This window comes from Mustelus asterias, chromosome 2 (genome assembly GCF_964213995.1).
Source record: "Mustelus asterias chromosome 2, sMusAst1.hap1.1, whole genome shotgun sequence".
Classification (NCBI taxonomy): domain Eukaryota; kingdom Metazoa; phylum Chordata; class Chondrichthyes; order Carcharhiniformes; family Triakidae; genus Mustelus; species Mustelus asterias.
Window position 1 is genome coordinate 68,754,588 of NC_135802.1, and position 22,447 is coordinate 68,777,034.

The 22,447-nt window shown below is 42.1% G+C and overlaps 1 protein-coding gene across 7 annotated transcripts in view; it reads right to left on the reverse strand.

Annotated features, from left to right (window-relative positions):
• The window catches only part of tns3 (tensin 3), a 435,511-nt gene that overhangs the window by 98,351 nt on the left and 314,713 nt on the right, over positions 1–22,447 (reverse strand). For all 7 annotated transcript variants that reach the window (XM_078236646.1, XM_078236654.1, XM_078236664.1 and 4 more), the window contains 6 exons: positions 22,276–22,388; positions 20,553–20,613; positions 20,281–20,356; positions 6,290–6,419; positions 5,072–5,137; positions 1,907–2,011 (listed from right to left, as the gene is read on the reverse strand). In XM_078236646.1, coding sequence (XP_078092772.1) covers positions 1,907–2,011; positions 5,072–5,137; positions 6,290–6,419; positions 20,281–20,356; positions 20,553–20,613; positions 22,276–22,388 — 551 coding nt within the window. The remainder of the gene's footprint in view (positions 1–1,906; positions 2,012–5,071; positions 5,138–6,289; positions 6,420–20,280; positions 20,357–20,552; positions 20,614–22,275; positions 22,389–22,447) is intronic.

Genomic DNA, 22,447 nt, shown 5'->3' on the forward strand with positions numbered 1-22,447 from the left:
TTTAAGATTTTACACTGGTTACATTAATTCCTGAAATATTGCCACAGAGGAGGGATGCATTGAAGGGATATATAATTCCACATAATATAAGATTTCTCACACATGCAAGGCAGGATCACACAATACCGAGTAGTGAATACTTGGCTGGAATTTTCAGTGTTTTGCCGAGGAGGGGAAGGTGGGAACAGAAACGGGTGGTGCTGGCGATTCTGATCCCTGGCATGGTCAGAGAGTCTGGTGCCATTTTTAAGGGGCAGTGTGCATTCTGCTTCAACCTTCCTTCCACACAGCTTCATTCACAGCCTCCAGTCAGCAAGGCAACCCTGCCATTGGGAGAGGGCCAAGTGGACTCAAGAGGCAGGGATGGTGAGGGCCTAGTCAGCAAGGTAGAAGGAAGATCCTGTATGACCCGATGGTTCAGTAATGTATGTTCTCCTCCAGGATAACCGAGTAGGCCGGTGGTCCTCCACCCCAGGGACAGGAGGAGATGATCTCTCTGCTTGACCAAGCATGCCTGGATGGAGAGGACAGAGGAGATCAGCAGCTGTGCGGTCATCCGTAGAGCTTGGGTGCACCAATGTAACAAGTGTGTCCAAGATCTCCGCTCCATACAGGTGAGTATCACACTTCGGTTCCCTTTAGTGTTAGCAACTGTCTGTGTGGCTGCTGGGGAAGTAGAGCCCAGCATGTTGGTGGCAATGGGGTGAGGCTGCAATCTCCTATTCGAAAGGAATGGCTGCAACTCTCTCAAGGGGCATTAGCAGCCTGGCAATGGCAACTCTCACAAGGTTACTCCATAGTGGACCAGTGCCAAATGTGAGACAATGGCCACAGAGGCAACAGCTAGGATGCCAGCCACTTAGGTCTTGTGCTGTTTGTGTTGGACAACTAACATGTTTCATATCCCCGAAGGAGAAGTCGGCACACAACACAAAAGAAAGGCCCCAGACTAGCAGTGGGGCTTTCACTTCTTGCTATCCTCACTCCCATGGAGGTGGTTACTCAATGGTTGGCAAAACAATGGCCACTCCATTACGGACAATCATGCAGGAGTTCAGTCGCAAGAGTGCTAGCAGCCTTATTAGCGAGCATGAGGGAGGCTTAGGTGAGCATGATGGATGTCATTTGTCTCCTCCAATGTACATGATCCTGAATAGTAGCTGATTATGAAGGCTCCTGTTTGGAAAGGCAAAACCCTTTGATCTTTCTGCTCTCTCATGCTAGCCAGCCGCAGAAGGAGAGAGCTGCCAGCTCCAGGAGATAGTTGTGCACCTCTGAAGAGGAGGAGGGAACCAGAGGGTGCACCATCACATCATGTCCCAGCACCTTCCACTTCTGCAGGAACTTTCATCGCCCCCCATCTCCAAGACCAACTCCAAATGGACTGGAAAATCTGGCCGTAGGTCAGACTATTCAAGAGGAAAATGTGTTTTACCAAGTAATTTTGCGCTTTTACCTGCGCTTAGGTCAAATATGTTAGCCAGGGTCGGGGGAGCAATAAGTCAGGCACTGGCCTTTCACTTCAGTGAGATCTGATGAGCTGGAATTCTCCTTTGTAAGGATTTTGCATAAAGCAAGTTTGGGAATTTTCAATCCAGTTTCCAGTGAATATTGATTGATAGCATTAAATTAGCAATCTCACTTTTATTATTGCTGGACGAAGAAATGGAAACACAACAGACTACTGCACAATTGCAGAGAGGCTGGCGCTGAGATTACTGTCCCAAAACATAGAAAACTTGATTCTACATCTAACCGTTACCATAACTAATTTGGAAATACATGCTGAGACACCGAGTATCCAAAATGAATACTATTCCATTCTATTAACACTCCTCCATTAATGAGAACAGACTTTAAACAAAATCTTACATCAGTCAAATTGAATGCAACAAGCCTGCCTTACCGTCCCCATCAGCAGTGAGGGTCTCATATGAGTCCCATCGGATCAATGGATCAGCGGTGTTATAATCCACAGTTACACCATGATCATTCTGGAGATGCTCGGAACCTATAAAAGGGGAATATGTTTAGCGTGACATTTACAATTATGTAGCTTTATATTCTCAAAAACTGTTCACTGGCGCAAATACATTCCTGACAACACTCTGCTTACTCCAACTGATAGATACTGTGTTCAAGAAGGTGCAACATCAATTCATTGCGAGCGACTAGCAAAAGATAGTTGCAGCTGTAGGGGCATTAAAAAGAAACTGCTTGAAAGGAAAACTCAAAAAGGAAGTTTCAGAGCTTGGATTAATTATACATTTAATCCACAATCCCACGAGTCTGCATACACCCATAGTTGTGGTTTGTGTCAGATTTATCCAGTAAGAACAGAACATTCAAAAGATACAATTTCTAACTGACATCTCTAATTACATTTAACAGATATAAATATAACTTTCTCATTTGAGACATTCAGTTTGAAAATAATAAAAGGTTACTGGCTGACACGAGAAAACTCTTGAGAGTATTGTTGGCCCCACATTCCATCAGTTTGAAATGTTTTTAAGCACAAAATCAGACCATCAACATAGAGTCATACGGTAGAGGAGGCCCTTCGGCCCATTGAGTCTGAACCGACAAGACTACAGTTAGCCTACACTAATCCCACTTTTGAGCACTTGGCCCACAGCCTCGAATGTTATGACTGTTCAAGTGTTCATCTATTTACTTTTTAAAGGTTGAGAGGTTTCCCACCTCTACCACCTCCCAGGTAGTGCATTCCAGACTCCCACCACCCTCTGGATGGAAGAAAATTTCCTCAAATCCCTTCTGAACCTCCTTCCACTCACCTTAAAATTATGCCCCTTTGTTATTGACCCATCAACTAAGGGAACAGTTGCTTTCCATCCTCATTGTCCATACCCCTCAAAATCTTATACACCTCAACCTGGTCCCCCTCGGCCTTCTCTGCTTGAAAGAAAATAACCCGAGACTATTCAGCCTCTCCTCATAGCTCAAATGCCCCATCCCAGGCAACATCCTGGTGAATCTCCTCTGCCCCCTCTCCGGTGCAATCACATCTTTCCGATAGTGAGGCAACCAGAACTGCATGCAGTACTGAAGCTATGGTCTAATCAAAGTTTTATACAGCTCCAATATAACCTCCCTGCTCTTATAATCTATACCACGACTGATAAGGGCAAGTGTCCTGTATGCCTTCTTAACTACCCTATTAACCTGTCCTGCCACTTTCAGGGATCTAGGAACAAGCACCCGAAGATCCCTCTGTCCTCCTGAACTTCCTAGGATCCTACCATTCATTGAATACTCCCTGGTCTTGTTACTCCTTCCAAAGTGCATCACCTCGCAGCTTTCAGGGTTAAAGTCATTCTGCCACTGATCTGCCCATCTGATAACCTGTCTATATTTTCCAGCAACCCAAGACCTTCTTCCTCACTATTAACCACCCTGCCAATCCGCGTGTCATCTGCAAACCTCCTTATCATACCCCACATTCGCATCCATATAGTTTATCTGACAAACAATAAGGGATCTGGCACTGATCCCTGTGGTATGGCACTGGACACCAGTCTACAGTCACATAAACAGACTTTTAAAAGTAAAAGTTTCACAGAGAAGCAAAAAGGAAAATTACAGCTTATACCTTAGCTGCCACAGTAAAATTGCACACTAAATTATTTGATTGAGCTTAGTTTTGATCTACATAATCTTTTTTTACTCACCCCATTTATATGCATTCTATACTGGAAGGATTCATACTGATAACAAGAAATCTTTATTGTCTTTACTACTTCAAGCTTTGCACATCCTGACTTCACGACTATCTAAGATACAGTGAGCGACTGGCCCAGGCTGACATTCCAATGGGAGGGCTCACAAAATTGACTACACCCTCAGTTTTGAAAGGATTTCTGTTGCTATTTTAAAGGGCTTCATTCCCACAACATTGCTGGCCAGATGGTTTTACTGGAGAAGATGTAAGATGACTGGGAAATATCACATATCTTCCCATTCTACACACCCTGCTGACGATACTTGTATGGAAAAAAGATTTATCCTGCTTTGGTCTCCATGGATACTTCTTATCGGGACTTCTTATCGGGACAGTGCACTGCTTGCAAACTTAATTACTGCTGTGGCCAATAATAAATGAGCAAGGGAACAGATCATAGAATCCTTACAGTGCAGATGGAGGCCATTTAGCCCATCGAGTCTGCACTGACTCTTACCCAGGCTTACCCCGTAACCCCATGTTTTTAACTCACTAATCCCCCTAACATATATATCTTGGGATACTAAGGGGCAATTTAGCATGGCCAATCAACCTAACCTGCACATCTTTGGACTGTGGGAGGAAACCGGAGCACCCGGAGGAAACCCACGCAGACATGGGAGAACGTGCAAATTCTTCACAGGGAGTCATCACCCAAGGCCGGAATTGAACCCACGTCCAGGGTTAGCCAGTGCTCTGCCCACCAGTCCTGCTGTCAAACTGCTTATCGCTGCAATTCCTTTCAATGAGGCCCTGCCACGAACACTGGCAATGCCTCCACATCATTGGCCATGCTGCTTCGGCCAATTACTGCCTTGCTACCATGCTCCCGGATAAATATCGGGGCTAGCTGTCCTTCTACAGATAAGAAGAGCATAGAAGGAGAAAAGATAAGAAGTCTTTGTTCAAAAGTGTGACAAATGAAGCAAGTGTTTTGATTCCTGTGAATTTTTGACAACGTAAACAAAGCATTTTTGTCTCTGGTGAAGAACTTATTAAAGGTCATAACACAGACAGCATTAAAATTCAGTACTGCCTGATCTAGCTGTAGGCCAAAAACTGATTTAGAGGCAGTATTAATATGTGAATACCACCTATTTACTGCGATCGTTACAGACTAATTATCAGTTGGAACGCTCCATAACGAACTTGGGTATAGTTCACAGAACTGACTCCATTATTTTCTGAAAATCTTCAACCAAATTGGTTATCACTAATTGTGGCTTGGAAATAAATTCCTTTATTTAATCTCTTGTTTCACCTTTTTGAACATAACCTTAAAGTCTATTCCAAAATGAACTGTGTTGAGGAAGAAGACATTGTACATACCTTGGATTTTCTCTGGACTGGCTGAGAATACCAGCTCAATCTTTCCATAATCAGGAAATCTGTCATCTAGAATAAAATTGTAGAATTAAATAGAAATTTCTATTATTTGGATTTAGGGGAACTGTTCAAAAGATTTTTTGCCTAAATGGTGAACATTGCAAAAGCAAACAGAATCTAGATTTTTGTCTCATCCAAAGAATAAACTGAGTACAAGAAGCACCCCTGTGAGTAGGCTGAAGGCACTATATAAATGTGAGTTGCTGCTCTGTGATCTTACGGCAAGAGAAAGCATGCAAGGGGAATATCTTCCTTTTTAAGTGAATACAAATTGCTGCAAATTAACTTTATAATATTGAATTATTTTTGGAAAAAGCCCTGGTGCTTTGGGATTATTGCTTTTTGTCTGATTGGCACTGATTTTAAAACTGAGAAATATTAAAAGTTTATTTATTCATGTCACCAGTAGGCTTACATTAACACTGCAATGAAGTTACTGTGAAAATCCCCTAGTCGCCACACACTGGCACCTGTTCGGGTACAGTGAAGGAGAATTTAGCATGGCCCAATGCACCTTATCAGCCTGTCTTTCAGACAGTGGGAGGAAAACCAGAGCAGCCGGCGGAAACCCACGCAGATATGGGAAGAACATGCAGACTCCGCACAGACAATGACCCAAGCTGGGAATTGAACCCAGGTCCCTGGCGCTGTGAGGCAGCAGTGCCAACCACTGTGCCACCGTGCTGCCCACACAATTGGACACTTTTAGATCAATACATCCCTGTTTTTAGACAAATGCATGGCATTTGTAAATTTTCAAACTTCTCAGGCCTCCCATTCATTGTGCGAATATTATATACTACTTATTGTGCTGAGAGAGAGGAAGCAACCAAATACATCAATGCTCAATTTGCTTGCATGCTTGTTTTAACAGGGTTATGTTTTTAAATCTCAATCTCAAAAAGACTTGAAAAAATAATGAATCTTGCGAGTGAATGATGATGATTGATACTGACACAGGCAGGTCCCTGTCAGTGTTGCTCTGTAATGAATTAATGTGGGGGTGTAAAAAAACAAGCAAGGGTCACAGTCCTTCTAATTCTCCTTCCTCTCTGTCGCAAAGTTCTCCCAGGCTGTTAAGAATGAAAGCTCACAGCCAAGTACTATTTGACTTTTAGTCTGCATTTAAACCCGAGGCACAATGAGGTTTGATCAATGTACCTTTATTGGCATTGTCCAGGTCATCCTTTCCGAACACAAACCCAAAACCTTGGATCGAGCCTGTGTGAAACTGTAGCCGGAATATAACATCCCTCGTTGCAGAACGGTACTTCTTGTGGTAGCATTTAATCTGTAACCAAGCAATTTTCTCATGCTGAATATAAATACCAATGATCAAATTACTTCAATACGTAAAATTATAATGTACACACTCCACAAGGATATACAGGAGAATCAAAACCAATTATATTTATCAGGTTGATCTCAAAAGCTGAAAAACTATCTCCTAGCGTGCAATTGCTTCCATGTTGGACAGTCCTCCATGCAGTTCCACACTGCCTTTGAAAGGCAAACGTTCCGACGACAGTATGACAAAGTGCAAACTATATATTGAGTTAAAGTTTATTTCTTAGCGTCACAAGTAGGCTTACACTGACACTGCAATGAAGTTATTGTGAAAATCCCCTAGTCGCCACACTCTGGCACCTGTTCGGGTACACTGAAGGAGAATTTAGCATGGCCAATGCATCTAATCAGGTGGCCAAGTCAATGCAAATCGATGTAATCATGAGCACTCCTGGATCTAAAGTCCATTAATAATGCCACTAACCTAATGACACGCTTCAGGGTATTTCAGAGGCAATATAAAAAATGAGATACCAAGCTACATTCAGAAAATTGGGGTATAGTCAAAAACCTGATCAAAGAGGTGCGCTTGAAGGAGCGTCTTAAAGGAGGAAAGAGAGGTTGACTGGTTTGGGGATGGAGCTTAGGCCTTAGTTACGGAATGCACGGTCACGAATGGTGACTTGATTAAAATCAGGGATGTTGAAGAGGCCAGAATTAGAGGAATGTACATATTCCAGAGGTTTAGAGCTGTTGCAGATTACAGTAAGAAGTCTCACAACACCAGGTTAAATTGTGAGACTTCTTACTGTGTCCACCCCAGTCCAACACCGGCATCTCCACCTCATGGCAGATTACAGAAATAGGGAGCGGCCAGGCCACGGAGGTTTGAAAACAAGGATGAGAATTTTAAAATTGAGGCATTGCTTAATTGGTAGTTAATGTTGAGGAAGGGGTGATTAACTGTGCTGAAGGTTTCATATGCATTGAGAAAGACAAGGAGGGATAGTTTTCCTTCATTACAGTCACATTTGTGGCTTTGATACTGTGACAGGGCATACTCTGATCAGAGGGATTCCAACATAAGAGGTCCAGGAAAGATGGCCACAAACTTCAGAGGCAACAACACATTCAAGGACTCTGGAGTGGAAAGAGATGTGGGATGGTAGTTACACTGTCAGTGGACTGACAGGTAGGTTTCTAGAGGAAAAGGGAATTGCTGGAGGATTTGAAAGAGGGAGAGACAGAAGCTGAGGAGAGACAACACTTAACAAAGCCAGAGAACAAAGGAGCCAGGAAGGAAAGTCACCAGTTTAGTGAGAATAGGTTCAACAGAGCAGGAAATGGGCCTCGTGGGCAGGCTACACTCAGAGAGGGCATGATGGTAGGAAAGAAACTAGAGAAAAATACTGAGAGGAAACCTTAGAGGAAATTTGGGCTAAGGGATGGAAGAGGTTTAACAGAGGCGGCTGATTGGATAGTCTCAGTCTAGCTAACACTGAAATCCAGGAACGTCTTGCACTTTTAGTGGCAGGGGTGGAGGCGGCCACGGGGGAAGGCCGCGGGGGAGAGGGGGCGGCCGTAGGGAAGAGAGGGCGGCCGTGGGGAAGAGAGGGCGGCTTGCAGCAAAGAATGGACACCAGAGGCTATCACAACAATCCTGTACAACCCTGACATCATGAACAGTTTTCGCAAATGAGAACAAGACTGGATAGTCCAGCCAAATTTAGCGGTGAATGGCTAAATAGTTCAACATATGTTTTTAAGTTTGCATCCTTGGACTCGAGGGATTCAGGATGGGAACCACAGAAGGGGAACAGCCGAGGCAGGAGAGAAATTAACAGATAAGGCACTATCCCTCTCTAACCATCCATCCAATGAAGCATGAAAATATGGCTTTTATATAACACATCCGAAGGCAGTACACAGGCAGCCATATTTGAAATGAACACTGAACCGAGAAAGGAGAAAGTGGCAGACAACTAAAATTTGACCAAAAATGTGTTTTAGATTTGTGTATGGGAGAGAGGCAGAGTTTAGGGAAAGAATTCCAGTTTGCTCTCTTCACTGGAGACACATAATCCACTGATGATTTTGGCATCATTGGAGCTCACACTTTTCTGAAACACTGATAACTGCCATCATTGGCAACCCTTGAATAAATTAATATATTTCAACTTAAAAATTACATGTCTGAATGTTTTGACAAGACAGAATGAGAGAAATTTTCCTTTCTGTATATGATTATTATGGTATGTTCCTTGTGGTGGTGTGCACATCTTTAACAAGCTTTTACTCTAATTTCTGAAATATTTGATGGGTAACACAATTGCAGTTCCAAAAATGGCATATAAAGTACAACCAGGTCATTCACTCAAACTATCAATCTTTCAGTGCAGACGTTAGAAAGAAACATATTGATTACTTACACACCCTCTTTCAAATTGCCATCTTTTATCCAAAAATAAACAATTTTCTCATTCTATCAATACATTGATGAAACTAGCTATAAGTCACATGTTTAGAAGTTTCAACTGTTGCAAAGACAAGCACAAACATGTTTTCTTTAAAAAAAATCAGTTTATGATCCCAAGAGCCTTCACTTAATATGTCACCCGAATCTAGCAATATGACTACGAAAGTAATTGAAGATCAATTATAAAATTGCTCAATAACTAAACTTATTGAATCAGTGAACATTCTACATTGAAAACTCTTCACTCTGTTCACGTCCATGTAAACGTTATCAAGTATGAGGTTATATGCAACAAAGTACATGAGAAGAAAGGGTTTCTTTGTGTCATTCGTAATAGATTCACTGAAGTTTGTTCTGCATGACTGCCAGCCCCTGTCAACTTTTGTCAATCAGTAATTCTAATTTTGCAAGCAGTCATGACACCAGATTGTGTGTGTATTCTGGTATGCGTTTCAGCTACTCCCATATCTCCATGTTCCTGTGAAACTGTTGCAACTCAGCATTGCATCACCACAAGGTTCGAGATAGCTTAGATTACAAATATAAATCTCAGCTTCCATGCTGAGACCCCAAATCATCTGTAATGTCTCCAGAAAAGGGCAGCATGGTGGCGCAGGAGTTAGCACTGCAGTTTCTCAGCACCAGGGACTCGGGTTCAATTACGACCTTGGGTGACTGTGGAGTTTGCATGTTCTCCCTGTGTCTGCGTGGGTTTCCTCCGGGTGCTCTGGTTTCCTCCCACAGTGCAAAGGTGTGCAGGTTAGATGGATTAGCCATGGTAAATGCCTGGAGTTATGAGGATAGGGCGGAGGGGAGGTACAGGATAGGATGCCCTTTTGGAGAGTCAGTGCAAGCTTGACCGGCCGAATGGTCTCTTTCTGCACTGTAGGGAATCTATGGTAAAGTTTATTTATTAGTCAGAAGTAAGGCTTACATTAACATTGCAATGAAGTTACTATGAAATTCCCCTACTCACCACACTCCGGCGCCTGTTCGGGTCAATGCATCTAACCAGTACATCTTTCAGACTGTGGGAAGAAACTGGAGCGCCTAGAGGAAACCCACGCAGACACGAGGAGAATGTGCAAATTCCACACAGACAGTGTCCCAAGCCGGGAATCGAACCTGGATCCCTGTTGCTGTGAGGCAGCAGTGCTAACCAGTGTGCCACCGTGCCGCCCCAAGTTCTATTCTCTGGTTAAAAGCATGGTATATTTCTGGCTGTACACTTTCAAGAATCTCACCCTAACTGAAACAGGTGGTGTTATTAGTAATCCTTCCAATGATGAAGGATCCCTTTCTGTAACTTCACATTGTGAAACCACAGAGTAAATTTTCCATCATATCCCACAAACACTTCAAAGCCGGTGGAAAAGAATTGAGCTTACAAGGTCTCTGGTATCGCAGGGCTCTCTAAACTTTGTCATCTTAATGACTGCTGCACACCATGAAGCTTTGAATAACTAATAACAACTTAAAAATGAAAATCATGAAAGGCTAACAATTTACAGAACAAAGCTTATAACTTTTCAAACTATTTTTAAAACCAAGCAACATTTGTTATTTCATGCCGTGTATTTCTCAATTACAATTATTAGCTGTTTTCTTCATGTTTGCATTTAAATACAATCGGAATTATATTGGCAAAAGTTATTTTTGTAAAGTATTCCTGTTTAACCTTCATAACCTTTGCCCATGACTTTACCCTTACTGAACATGAACTTCACTTCTCCTCACCAGTCTGTGCTGCTCCACCTTTCACTAGTTCCAACTGGTTTAAGCTCTAACCTGTTCAAACTAGACCTGCAGCGTGAAGCCCCAGATTAAGTCCTGCCAACTTGATCTTTGCGACCTCCATTTGTGACCATGCTTTCCAAATCCTTTTTGTCATTTATAAATCTCTTTGCCCCAACTCTAATGTTACAGCTCATGGTTACTGGACCTCTATTGCTGACCTCTGAAATATCACTTTTTTTATAGTTCAATCTTTATTTGTAGGTAACAATAGAAGGATCTGCACTTATTACCCATCCCTAGTTGCCCAAGAAGTTGGTGGTGGACCTTCTTACTGTTTACTCACACAACTGAGTGGGATTTTAGGCTACTTTAGTGGATAGTCATAGGGGTAGGAGATGGCCTAGTGGTATTATCGCTAGACTATTAATCCAGGAACTCAGATAATGTCTTCGGGACCCAGGTTTGAATCCCACCACAGCAGATGGTGAATTCAATAAAAAAATCTGGAATTAAGAATCTACTGATGACCATGAAACCATTGTCAATTGTCGGAAAAACCCATTTGGTTCACAAATGTCCTTTACGGAAGGAAATCTGCCATCCTTACCTGGTCTGGCCTACATATGACTCCAGAACCACAGCAATGTGGTTGACTCTCAACTGTCCTCTGAAATGGTTTAGCCAAGAGCAACTAGGTATGGGCAATAAATGCTGGCCAGCCAGCGACACCCATGTCCCATGAATGAATAAAAAGTGCTACGTTTAGGGGAAAAATTACAGGTTTCCTTAGTGAAAAGCTGGACTTTTACAACAATCTGACATCTTCATGGTGACTTTTACTGAAGCTGGCTTTTTATTTCCTCATTTGTTTTTTAACAACCTTCCATGGCTGGATATGAGCATTGGATATAGAGGCACATGTCAACAGGTGACAGCGAGAGCACACAGATGTTTGAATGTATGGTAAATGGAAAGTATTAGATGAACCTGTATGCGTACACTTGACAGATGTCTATAGTATGGTCACAGTACCAGACTCTGAGCAGAAGCTTAGTGAGGTACAGTGGTTTCCTTGTTCTTAGTTCAAAACCAGCCTGGCAGAGGTACAGGCAAAACTCAGTGCGGTGTGCACCAAGGTCTGATCACACACACACACACACACACACATGAATATAGAATGGCCCATTCAGCATTTTAAAATTACTGAGCAGTCACTCCAACTGTCCAGTTCAGAAGTATATTTGCAGGATTTTTGTTTCATTGGGGGAAGTGGGGGTTGGATATTACACTAGATTAACTGAATATTGAATTCAAAACAGCGAAACAGCCCAAATTCTGATTTGCCTGAGACACCGTGATAGTAAGCAGACTAAACACTGATTCAAGCAGAGAAGTACTTCTTTGCACATGCTGTTTAGCGTGCGGTGAAGCCGACAGAGGAAGCCACTGCATTAGACTGAAACCACCTGGTGACTCCTGGTGTCACGGTCACATGAATAATGCTATATAAATTCAGGCTGCTGCTGTGCTCATTCCGAGAATGAGCATTTCTGCCACTGTGTGCAAAAGCAGCAACAATATTCCGTTCTAAGTGTGGCTACTCAGCAAGTACACACAGAATGCTCAAAGTAGCTATGCACAGCATGTCACACTGGTTCTTCAATAAATCGCCTTTTTGTCTGCGCAGGCAAGCAGCAATGTTCTTTAACAGTATAACAACCAAGAGTCACAAAAGCATTGACAACGCTTACACATTTTCCGACTAGAAAAGAGCTTGAAGGCTACAGGCCAGCACGCAAACATAACATATTCTGTCATATGTCTAAATTCAATATTTATGTTTCATTGAACTGACCTCATCACTAAGTATGCTGAATGCAATGGGCAAATAGGACATTAATGGCCAGCTTGAATCCAAATTCTGCACAGGGTGGATACTTTGTCAAGATCCATAGTTATGGAGGCACTGATCTCTAGAAAATGACACAGTTTTTGTTCTAAGCTGAGAAATTTCGGTCATGGGTCAGAACCCACATATAGGACACCACCAAGATTGAAACAAGCAATCGAAGGAACGAAGAATTAAATCAGGAAGTTGTGACTTGCTGACTCCAAGCTTGTAATCCAAAAGTTCTGGAAATAAATTATTTGAAGTGCAGACTAGCACAATGAATCATTTAGATACGAAACTCTTTTGGGTTTGAGTGCTTTAGCGGCATTTGTGCAGTCTGAACAGAATACTAGGAAATCTAGTTTTGCAATTTGCCCCTAAAGACTCGAGCAACTGAATTAAAAACTGGTCAATGTCATTTAAGTGAAGAAGATTCTAACATTCTTTAACAGCTTGAATTAAGGCAGCATGGGTTTTTCTGAAGCAACATCAAAAGATAATGAGCTAATGTAACATAAATGAAAATGATCATTCCTTGAGATGGGGAATATAAGTTGCCAAGTTAGAAAAATATTCAGATTATTTGAAAAAGTGGTTCAATCGCTATATTTCCAATTCCAAACTTGAACATGCTGTTTCATATTGATTTTGTGTTTTATGGAGCACTTCACTGTGTGACTACTTTATTCAATACTGATTCACTCATCCAATGGCATTACCATCGCTGAATCCCCCAATATTAACAGCTTGACCAACGACCAGAAACTGAACTAGACTAGTCATATGAATACTGTGACCCCCCCAGAGCAGACCAAAGGCTAGGAATCCTGTGGCGAGTAACTTACCTCCTGACTCCCCAAAGTCTATCCACCATCTACAAGACACAAGTCAGGAGGGTGATGGAATACTCTCCAGTTGCGTGCAGGAGTGCAGCTCCAGCAACACTCAAGAAATTTGACACCATCCAGGGTAAAGCAGCCCATTCAATTGCTACCCCTCCTACAAACATTCACTCCCTCCACCATTGGACTGTGGCAGCAGTGTGTACCATCTACAAGATGCACTGCAGGAACTCATCAAGGTTTCCTAGGCAGCATCTTCCAAAACCATGACCACTACCATCTAAAAGGACAAGATCACAAGGGAACATCACCACCTGGAAGTTCCCCTTCAAGTCACTCAACATCCTGACTTGGAAATATATTGCCATTCCTTCACTGTCACTGGGTCAAAATCCTGGAATTCGTCTCTAACAGCAATGTGGTTGTACCTACACCACTGCAGTGGTTCAAGGAGGAAGCTCACCACCTTCTTCAAAGGGAAACTAGGGATGGGCAATAAATGCTGGCCTAGCCAGCAGCACCCACATCCCAACGCTTTCTTCACATTGTAACGTTGCAGCAAAAGCTATAAGATAAACAGCCTGTACAACGTATCACATTGTGGATTTGCTATTAAGAGAGATCAGACTGGATATTTCATTCAGACAGTTAATTGTGCTGACCTTCGTTCCAATTTAGCAGAATGCGAACATGCACAGCTGCAAGCAGTTGTTATAAAGAAGGAATCTGACAGGCACATCATTTCTTAGTTTTTCATCCATGTTAAAATATTAATCTAGAAACTCAGATGTCACCCCCGTCAATTAATCATTTAAAATGTTAAACCCTTGCAGGTGTTAACATGCAAAAGTCATCATTCATGTTAAGTATACCTGAATTTCAGCTGTGTGATGCATCTTCAATCCTTGAAGTGTGTATTTAACAATGGCACCTAAAATCGTATATATTACAATAGCAAGTTGGGATTATTAAGGCTTAGGGTTATCTTTCCTCTGGTTATTAAACAGTCTGTTGTTTTACTGTAACTGGGTGTAGATATCATACAATCACCTGGCATGTCCTTTAGTCTTTTTGTGTCAAAGCTAGAGGGAAAGGCCAAGCACGATAATACAGAAAACTAATATAGTTGGAAAAAGATCAGAAAAGAAAGCTAAGAAATACTGATTTGGTAATGTCAGACTTGGGTTTTTAAGCAGCCTTAGGCTGAGATTTTCACCAGGATGGAGAGATTCTCTAGAACTGCACAAAAACCCCACGTCCCACCTCTGAACAAGGCATTTCCCATTGTTACACTCCGCACATGCGAGTTCTACAGAGGCAGCTGGCCATTTAAATTGTCTGCTACCTCCACTCTGGTTGGAGTTTGGAAGCCGAGGAGTGTGGATCCCAAAGTGCGCAAAGTGGACCTGGTAAGAGCAGGCCAGAACTTGACATATTTCTTTGGATAGCCAAGTGGGAGCCCTTGGGAAGGCAGGGTACACCTGTAGAATTTACTTAACAATTTTATTCACAGCCCCAGAAGTGACACAAAATAAATCCCCACTATCTTTCCTTAACCCAAGGGAGTAAGAGGGTGGGGCTCCAAAGTCTGTCAGGGCAATTATTTTTGCTCCTGCTGATTCTTGCACCCAGGTGCTGGAGAAAGGCGCAGAGAGATTCCTGTGAAGGAACATAGAAAATGGCCATGGCACCTTGGCACATTGAGGCCACAGAGGCCAGTCACAGTGAGTAGCCAGAGGTCAGAAGGTCAGGATGGAAAGGCTGCTGCCCAAGGAGGAGAAGGAACACTTCCTTGTGGGAAGTGTGCATAGACCAAAGATATTATACTTCAATTTGACAGAGAACCAGTTGCAAGTGTATCTGAAGCTAGGCCATGAAGTGGGGACAGAGATATGTCACATGGTGCAGCAGCAACTACAAACCATTGACCCCATACCTTGCCAGTGGCTGACAAGTTAACCACTGCTCTCAATTTACACTCAGAGTCTTTCCCGAGATCCTCAGGAGACCGGCTTGGTACATCCCAGTCAGCAGCACAAAGCTACAACTAATACCATGTTTGCTCCTTTGGGAGAACCACCTTAAATTCCTTACAGATTTAGTGTCTCAGACACAGAAATCCATGGTCTTTACCCAATTAACAGACTTCTCTCAGGGGCAGAGTGTTATTGATTGCACTCATGTTTCCAAAAAGAACCCAACTCAACCTTAGTCAAAAGTTGATCCACTCAATGTACAGGCGGCTTGCGACCACAACAAGGCCTTCTCCTTCATGTGAGAGAGTTTCTCTGGCAGCTGCTTTGACTCCTTCGTACCAAAAGAGTTCCCAATGCCCTCAACTATTTCAGCACCAACCCAAGAGTGCATTCAATCTTAAAGAAAAAAAAGGTTTTCCTTTCTAAACAAAGCTCTAAATTGCTTTTGTGTTCTTCAACGTTGAGTGCCCTATGAAGCTTCCACACGCATTCAGTAACAGCAGCTAACTCCCCCATTCCGTTCACTGATGTGTTGGCGAGCGCTGGTAGGAATTCTCTTGGAAGTCAGATCCCAGAAATTTTGCTGGGGTTAGCCAGAGGGGCACAAGTTCACTCTGCAAAATTCTAGCCACTTTGCTGTCCGTAAAGAAACTCCTGGCTATTTTGGTGAGCTCATTTTGTAGCTCCCAAGGTGTCATCTCAAGTCAATTGTTCACCCTATTTTGATAGATCGGTGAATCAAGCCAATTTAATTCCCATTTCCAAATCCAAGGTTCAAAATAGACAGTCCAATGCTGAACTTTGGGTGTCCCACTCAAACATTTCTTGTTCCACATTAATCCTCTGAGAGCTGTCTACTGATTTCTAGCCGTCAACCGGTTAAAGTAAAGTTTTAAAATTTATTTATTAGTCACAAGTAAGGCTTACGTTAACACTACAATGAAGTCACTGGGAAATTCTCCTAGTCGCCGGCACCTGTTCAGGTCAATGCACCTAACCAGCACGTCTTTCAGAATGTGGGAGGAAATCGGATTAACCGGAGGAAACCCATGCAGACACGGAGAGAACATGCAAACTCCATACAGACAGTGACCCAAGCCAGGAATCGAACCTGGGTTCCTGGCGCTGTGAAGCAGCAGTGCTAACCACTGTGCTACCGTGCCGTGCGGTTTCTGATCTATTCCCAAGGTTTGCCCTAAATCTCCAAGCTCCAGGCTTAGCAAATAACTTTTCATGTGGAACTCACTCAAATGATTTTTATGAGTCTGCACATTTAATCCTCAAGTTTACCACTATGCAGTCTTAAATAAGGCCTTTCCCCTTGAAACAGTTAGGCCAGTGGTGATCCCATCACGCTAAATAGTTCAACAAATTCCACATATGGAAAACAAATAAGTGTGGTAAGATTGTGCTGTTACTGGTCTGAGCTGGAGGAAAGCCAAGAAACGCAAAGCTGTAACTGAGGATTACATTGTGTAGTTTCTAATCTGCAAGGTAATGGGAATAAATAGGCTGTGACATCTGGAAATCTTGTGCTGTTTTATAACACAGGAATCACAGTGCTTTCTTCAGGGTAATAAAAATATTTTTAAAATATGTGGTGGTTAAATCTTGATATTATTATTACACAGTACTTATAGCAAAGAAACAAGTCCACACCGGTGTTTTAAGTTCTGTACAAACCTTCTCTCACTCTTCTTCACCTGGCTCTATTAACATTCTCTATTATTCCTTTTTCATTCATGTATTTATTTAGTTTCCTCTTAAACGTATCCACGTGATTCACCTCAAAAACTCCTTGTGGTAGTGAGCCCTACATTCTACCCATACCCCAAGTAAAAGGCATTTTCTGAATTCCTTATTTGATTTATTAATGACTATCTTATATTTATCGTCCCTCGTTCTGGTCTCACCCACAATGTCTTCTCGACATCAATCCTATCACTTTCATCATCTTAAAGACCTCCATCAGACCACAACTCCTTATTCTTTCAGACACAAGTCCCAGCTTGCTTGGTCTTTCTTGATCAGTTCTGATATAATTCTAAGACATTTTTCCTGCATTTTCTCCAGTGTTTTATATCCTTTTCATGATATAGAGAGAACTGTTCCAAGCGATCATCAAATAAAGAAATAGTTTACAAAGAACAAAGAAAAGTACAGCACAGGAAGAGGCCCTTCAGCCCTCCAAGTCTGTGCTGATCATGATGCACTAACTAAACAAAATCTTCTGCCCTTACCTGGTCTGTATCGCTCTATTCCTTCCCTGTACCCATCCAGTTGCCTCTTAAATGTTGTTAACATGCCTGCTTCCACCAGTTCCTCTGGCAGCCCATTCCAGGCACCCACCACTCTCTGCGTAATAAACTTTCCCCACACAGTTTCCACACAGGAGGCAGCCATTTGGCCTATCATGTCTGTGCTAGCCCTTTGAAAGAGCAATTCATTTATTATCATACTCCTGATATTCCCCCCATAGCCCTGCAAAATTTCCTTTCTCAGTTAATAATCCAATCCCCATCTGAAATCCTTAGTTGACCCTGTCTCCACCTAATCACGTTTAGTGAAGTCACCACAGCAGACAGTGATTAGACAATCCTGTGGTTGATGAGTTAAGTTAGCTCCCCTGTGCTGTTGGGATGGTGTTACTCTTGGCTGCTGTATAGCAGATGTGAACAAAAGTCCAGCAAATCATGTGCATACATGTCTTATTGTGACTGTGATATTTCTTTTAAGGTGGTGAGTCATGCAATATATTATTTTATCCAGTATATAATGTACTATCAGGGTCATTGATTCACAGTGATTGAGCAAATCAACTGGCCTTGATTACTCTTTTGAGTTTAATAATAATGTTAATTTTGTTACATTTTTAAGCACAAGGTCCAAATGAATATGGTAGAGAAGATATTCCATATTTCAGGTAAAAAGGAGCAGTATCAGAAGGACAAGGGTGGTTATATTGGATGATGCTGTTGGGAGGATAGCCTTGTGAGTTTTTCAAGTTGGAATCATGGACTGAGAGAGGATTCAGAGATATGAGGGTTCGGGAACACTGGAAACAAATCTGTGACATTTCAGGGCACAGGGAGGTAATGGTGCTCGGAAGCATTGACGGGGGTTTGTTGAGAATGGGGAGGGTGTTGCATTATGGCAAAACTGGTGTGGTAGGAGTGGGAAAGTAAGTTAAAGTACAATCAACTAAGGCTTAATGTTTAATCCTTGTCTCATTACAAATTATTCAGGCATTGGGCAGACAAAAGCACAACGACTTGATTATCTCAGTCATATTTTTGAGTCACGAGCTGGAGGATCAAGTAACTCTCTGTGGGGAAGGGAAAGAATTGAAGGGAGAGTGGTCAGTGTTACAATGTCAGAAGCAAGTCTGCCAGTTTCTTTAATGGAACAAGGTAGAAACCAAGAATATGAAGAAACTTGCATCCTCCCAAAGTAAATACAGTAAGAAGTCTCACAACACCAGGTTAAAGAACAGGTTTATTTGGTAGCACTAGCTTTCGGAGCCCTGCCCCATTATCTGAGGCAGTGGTCCGAAAGCTCATGCTACTAAATAAACTTTGGACTTTAACCTGATGTTGTGAGACTTCTTACTGGGCCTACCCCAGTCCAACGCTGGCATCTCCACACCAAAGTAAAGATGAAGAATTTAAACTTAAAGATATAAATTAAGTGCCGCTATTGTGCATGCGGTCTGAAAAATTGCAACATGCTTTCATTCAGTTCTTTCCAAAATGCAGGAAGGTTTGCTTTCACATTATTGCCACTATTCTTAATGCTGTTAGCTCACAGAATCTTTGCAATGCAGAAGGAGGTAATTCGGCCATCAAGTCCATACTGGCTCTCTGAAAGAACATCCTACCAAGTCGAACTCCCCAACCTTCTCCTTTTAATTGTGCATTTTGTTTTTCATACAGCAATCCGATTTCTTTTTGAATATCTTGTTTGAACTTGCCTCCACCACCTACTTGGGAAGTTTGTTTCAGGCTCCAACCACCTCCTGGGTACTTTATTTCCCCCTCACACATCACTTCTACTCTTTTTCCTATTATTCTGAATCTGTGCCCTTTAGTTCTTCATGTACTCTTGAAGGAGAACAGTTTGTCCCTCTTTATCCTGTCCATACCCTTCAGGATTTCGAATGCCTGTATTGAATCTCTTCTCAGACTTGCTTTCTCCAAGGAAAACACCCCAGTCCCTCCAATCTATCCTTACAGCTACAACTGTTTATCCCTGGAATCATTCTTGTGAATCTCCCCTGTACTCTCACCAATGCTTTCACATCCTTCCTCAAGTATGATGCTCAGAACTAGACACAGTACTCCAGATGAGGCCTGATTAGTGTATCATATAAATTCAACATGACTTCCTTACCCTTGTACTCAATGACCCTATTAATAAAACCCAAGATGCTAAATTGTTCAGTAATTGATCTCTCAACATGCCCAGCCAACTTCAATGACTGCTGTACATATACACCAAGATCTCTTGGCCCCTGCACATCCTTTAGAAGTTCTCCCTTTATTTTAGACTGTCCCTCCAAATTCTTCCTATCAAAATGAATCACCTCACATTTTTCTGCATTGAATTTCATCTGCCACATCTGTCTATGTCCTTTTCAAGTTCAAGACTATCCTCATCACAGTTGGCAATGCTTCCAATCTTCATATCATTTGTAAATTTTGAAATCATGCCCCGCACACTACAGTCTAGGTCATTAATATATATCAGGAAGAGCAAGGGTCCCAACACTGACCCCTGGGGAATCCACAACAAACCTTCCTCCAATCTGTAACACAACCAGTTATCACTACTCTCTGTTTCCTGTCACTCAGCTAATTTCTTATCCAAGTGCCTACCTTCCCTTTTATTCCATGAGTTAGAATTTTGCTCACAATTTGGTGTGTGGCACTCACAGTGGAACTCACCATTATATCACCTTTGAGCAGCTGGGCTGGCTCAATCGAAATGCAAATTCTGCTTTGATTTTCTGGCCCAACATTACTGAAAAAAAAAGGAAAATGAAAGATGTTATAGAATCACGTCATGGAGGGGAGAGAGCTTGTGTAAGAGTTGGTGCAGGCATGATGGGCCGAATGGCCTCCTTCTGCACAGCAGGCATTCTATGTCAGTGACCTTTACACAAGGGTGACAATACTAAAGTAAGAAAAGTAATAATATTTACAATTGTAAAACTTACTAGATTCCTGACGTGTAGACTGGTTGCATTGCTTGGTAAATCTTTAGAAAAGGGCGACAAACTGTAAAATAAAAAGTGATAATTTCTTGTGTTTAGAACTTTTGATGTTGGTTACCTGCATCAAGTGAAATGTTAAAGGTATGGATAAGTATATATTGTAAGAAGTTTAACAACACCAGGTTAAAGTCCAACAGGTTTATTTGGTAGCAAAAGCCACACGTGTGGCTTTTGCTACCAAATAAACCTGTTGGACTTTAACCTGGTGTTGTTAAACTTCTTACTGTGTTTACCCCAGTCCAACGCCGGCATCTCCACATCATAAGTATATATTGCCTTTAACTATATTACTCTATATTATACACTGTCCATCAAATTAATTTTGCAAAGAAATGCAAAAGGAATGAATAACCGGATGCACTGTACCCTAAAAAGGATTTATTTTTGCAAAATAATTCATTGGCCTCAGTCAGCAATGAAAAACAAATAAATTGTAAGGTAATTTTTTTTCTCATTCCAGTGAAGACTATTTTTGTTTCAATTCATAGAAAACGTTTGAGTTATAAGGAGAGGCTGGATAGACTGGGACTTTTTTCTCTGGAGCGTAGGAGGCTTAGCGGTGATCTTATAGAGGTCTATAAAATAATGAGGGGCATAGATCAGCTAGATAGTCAATATCTTTTCCCAAAGGTAGGGGAGTCTAAAACTAGAGGGCATAGGTTTAAGGTGAGAGGGGAGAGATGCAAAAGGGTCCAGAAGGGCAATTTTTTCACACAGAGGGTGGTGAGTGTCTGGAATAAGCTGCCAGAGGTAGTAGTAGAGGCGGGTACAATTTTGTCTTTTAAAAAGCGTTTAGATGGTTACATGGGTAAGATAGGTATCGAGGGATATGGGCCAAAAGCGAGCAATTGGGACTAGCTTCGGGGTTAAAAAAAGGGGCGGCATGGACAAGTTGGGCGAAGGGCCTGTTTCCATGCTGTAAACCTCTATGATGTGATCTAGACAGAAGCTCCAAATTTGCACAAGCCACAACCCTGGCACGTAGGTCACAATCATGAGCACCAGGGCTCTCGATAACTGGCCCAGCCGGGATGAGATAAGGAGTAGAGCAGCTACACCACATGGGGACAGCAAAGTTGGCACTGGCCTTGGCTGTCCTTTCACACGTCAGAAACACCAAATTAATTTTTCAATGCCAGGGCCCAGTGTACCAGCTTTGAAACCTACACTGGACATGAGAATACGGAACAACCAACTCAGAGAGCCATTGCTGTCAGCCTTGCCTCCTTCTCACCAGGGATCCCAATAATTGAACTAACTTTTTCTTTCTTCTAACAAAGCATTAGTATCATTCATGGTATTTTCAGCTTTTCAATTTAGTTGAAGAACATTTACCAATTTTGCCAGTATTAATCATGAGAAAAATATTTGGCGCTTAAACCTCAAAAAACGATTTTGCATTTTTATCACACTTCAAATAGTAGTCTGATCTTTTTAAGTTCAGTTTGTCGCACACAGTTTTCTGAAGAGAAATCAACTGGTTCTGTCTAACTGATCCTGGCTATACCAGCTGAAGAATCAATAAGTCACGGCAGCACGAGCTACAGTATAATGCGATCGTGCCAATGAGGCAATTCGGAGACTGAGAAAAGAGCAAATGAGGTTTAACTTGCCCTTTAACAGTTATGTTAGTGAATATCAATGTTCACCTATTTCAAAGTATTACCTCCTCCAGTATCAAAGCTGGGAATGCCATGCAAAATGACAAAGTGCAGAAATAAGGGAGTGGTGTTCATTTTCACTGAACCGGACAGCAGGCCGTTTAAAAAATGGACATACCTAAGGGGAAGAACACATTGTAAAGTTAGTCTGACCTGCTGCGCTTATTATTTTCTTTA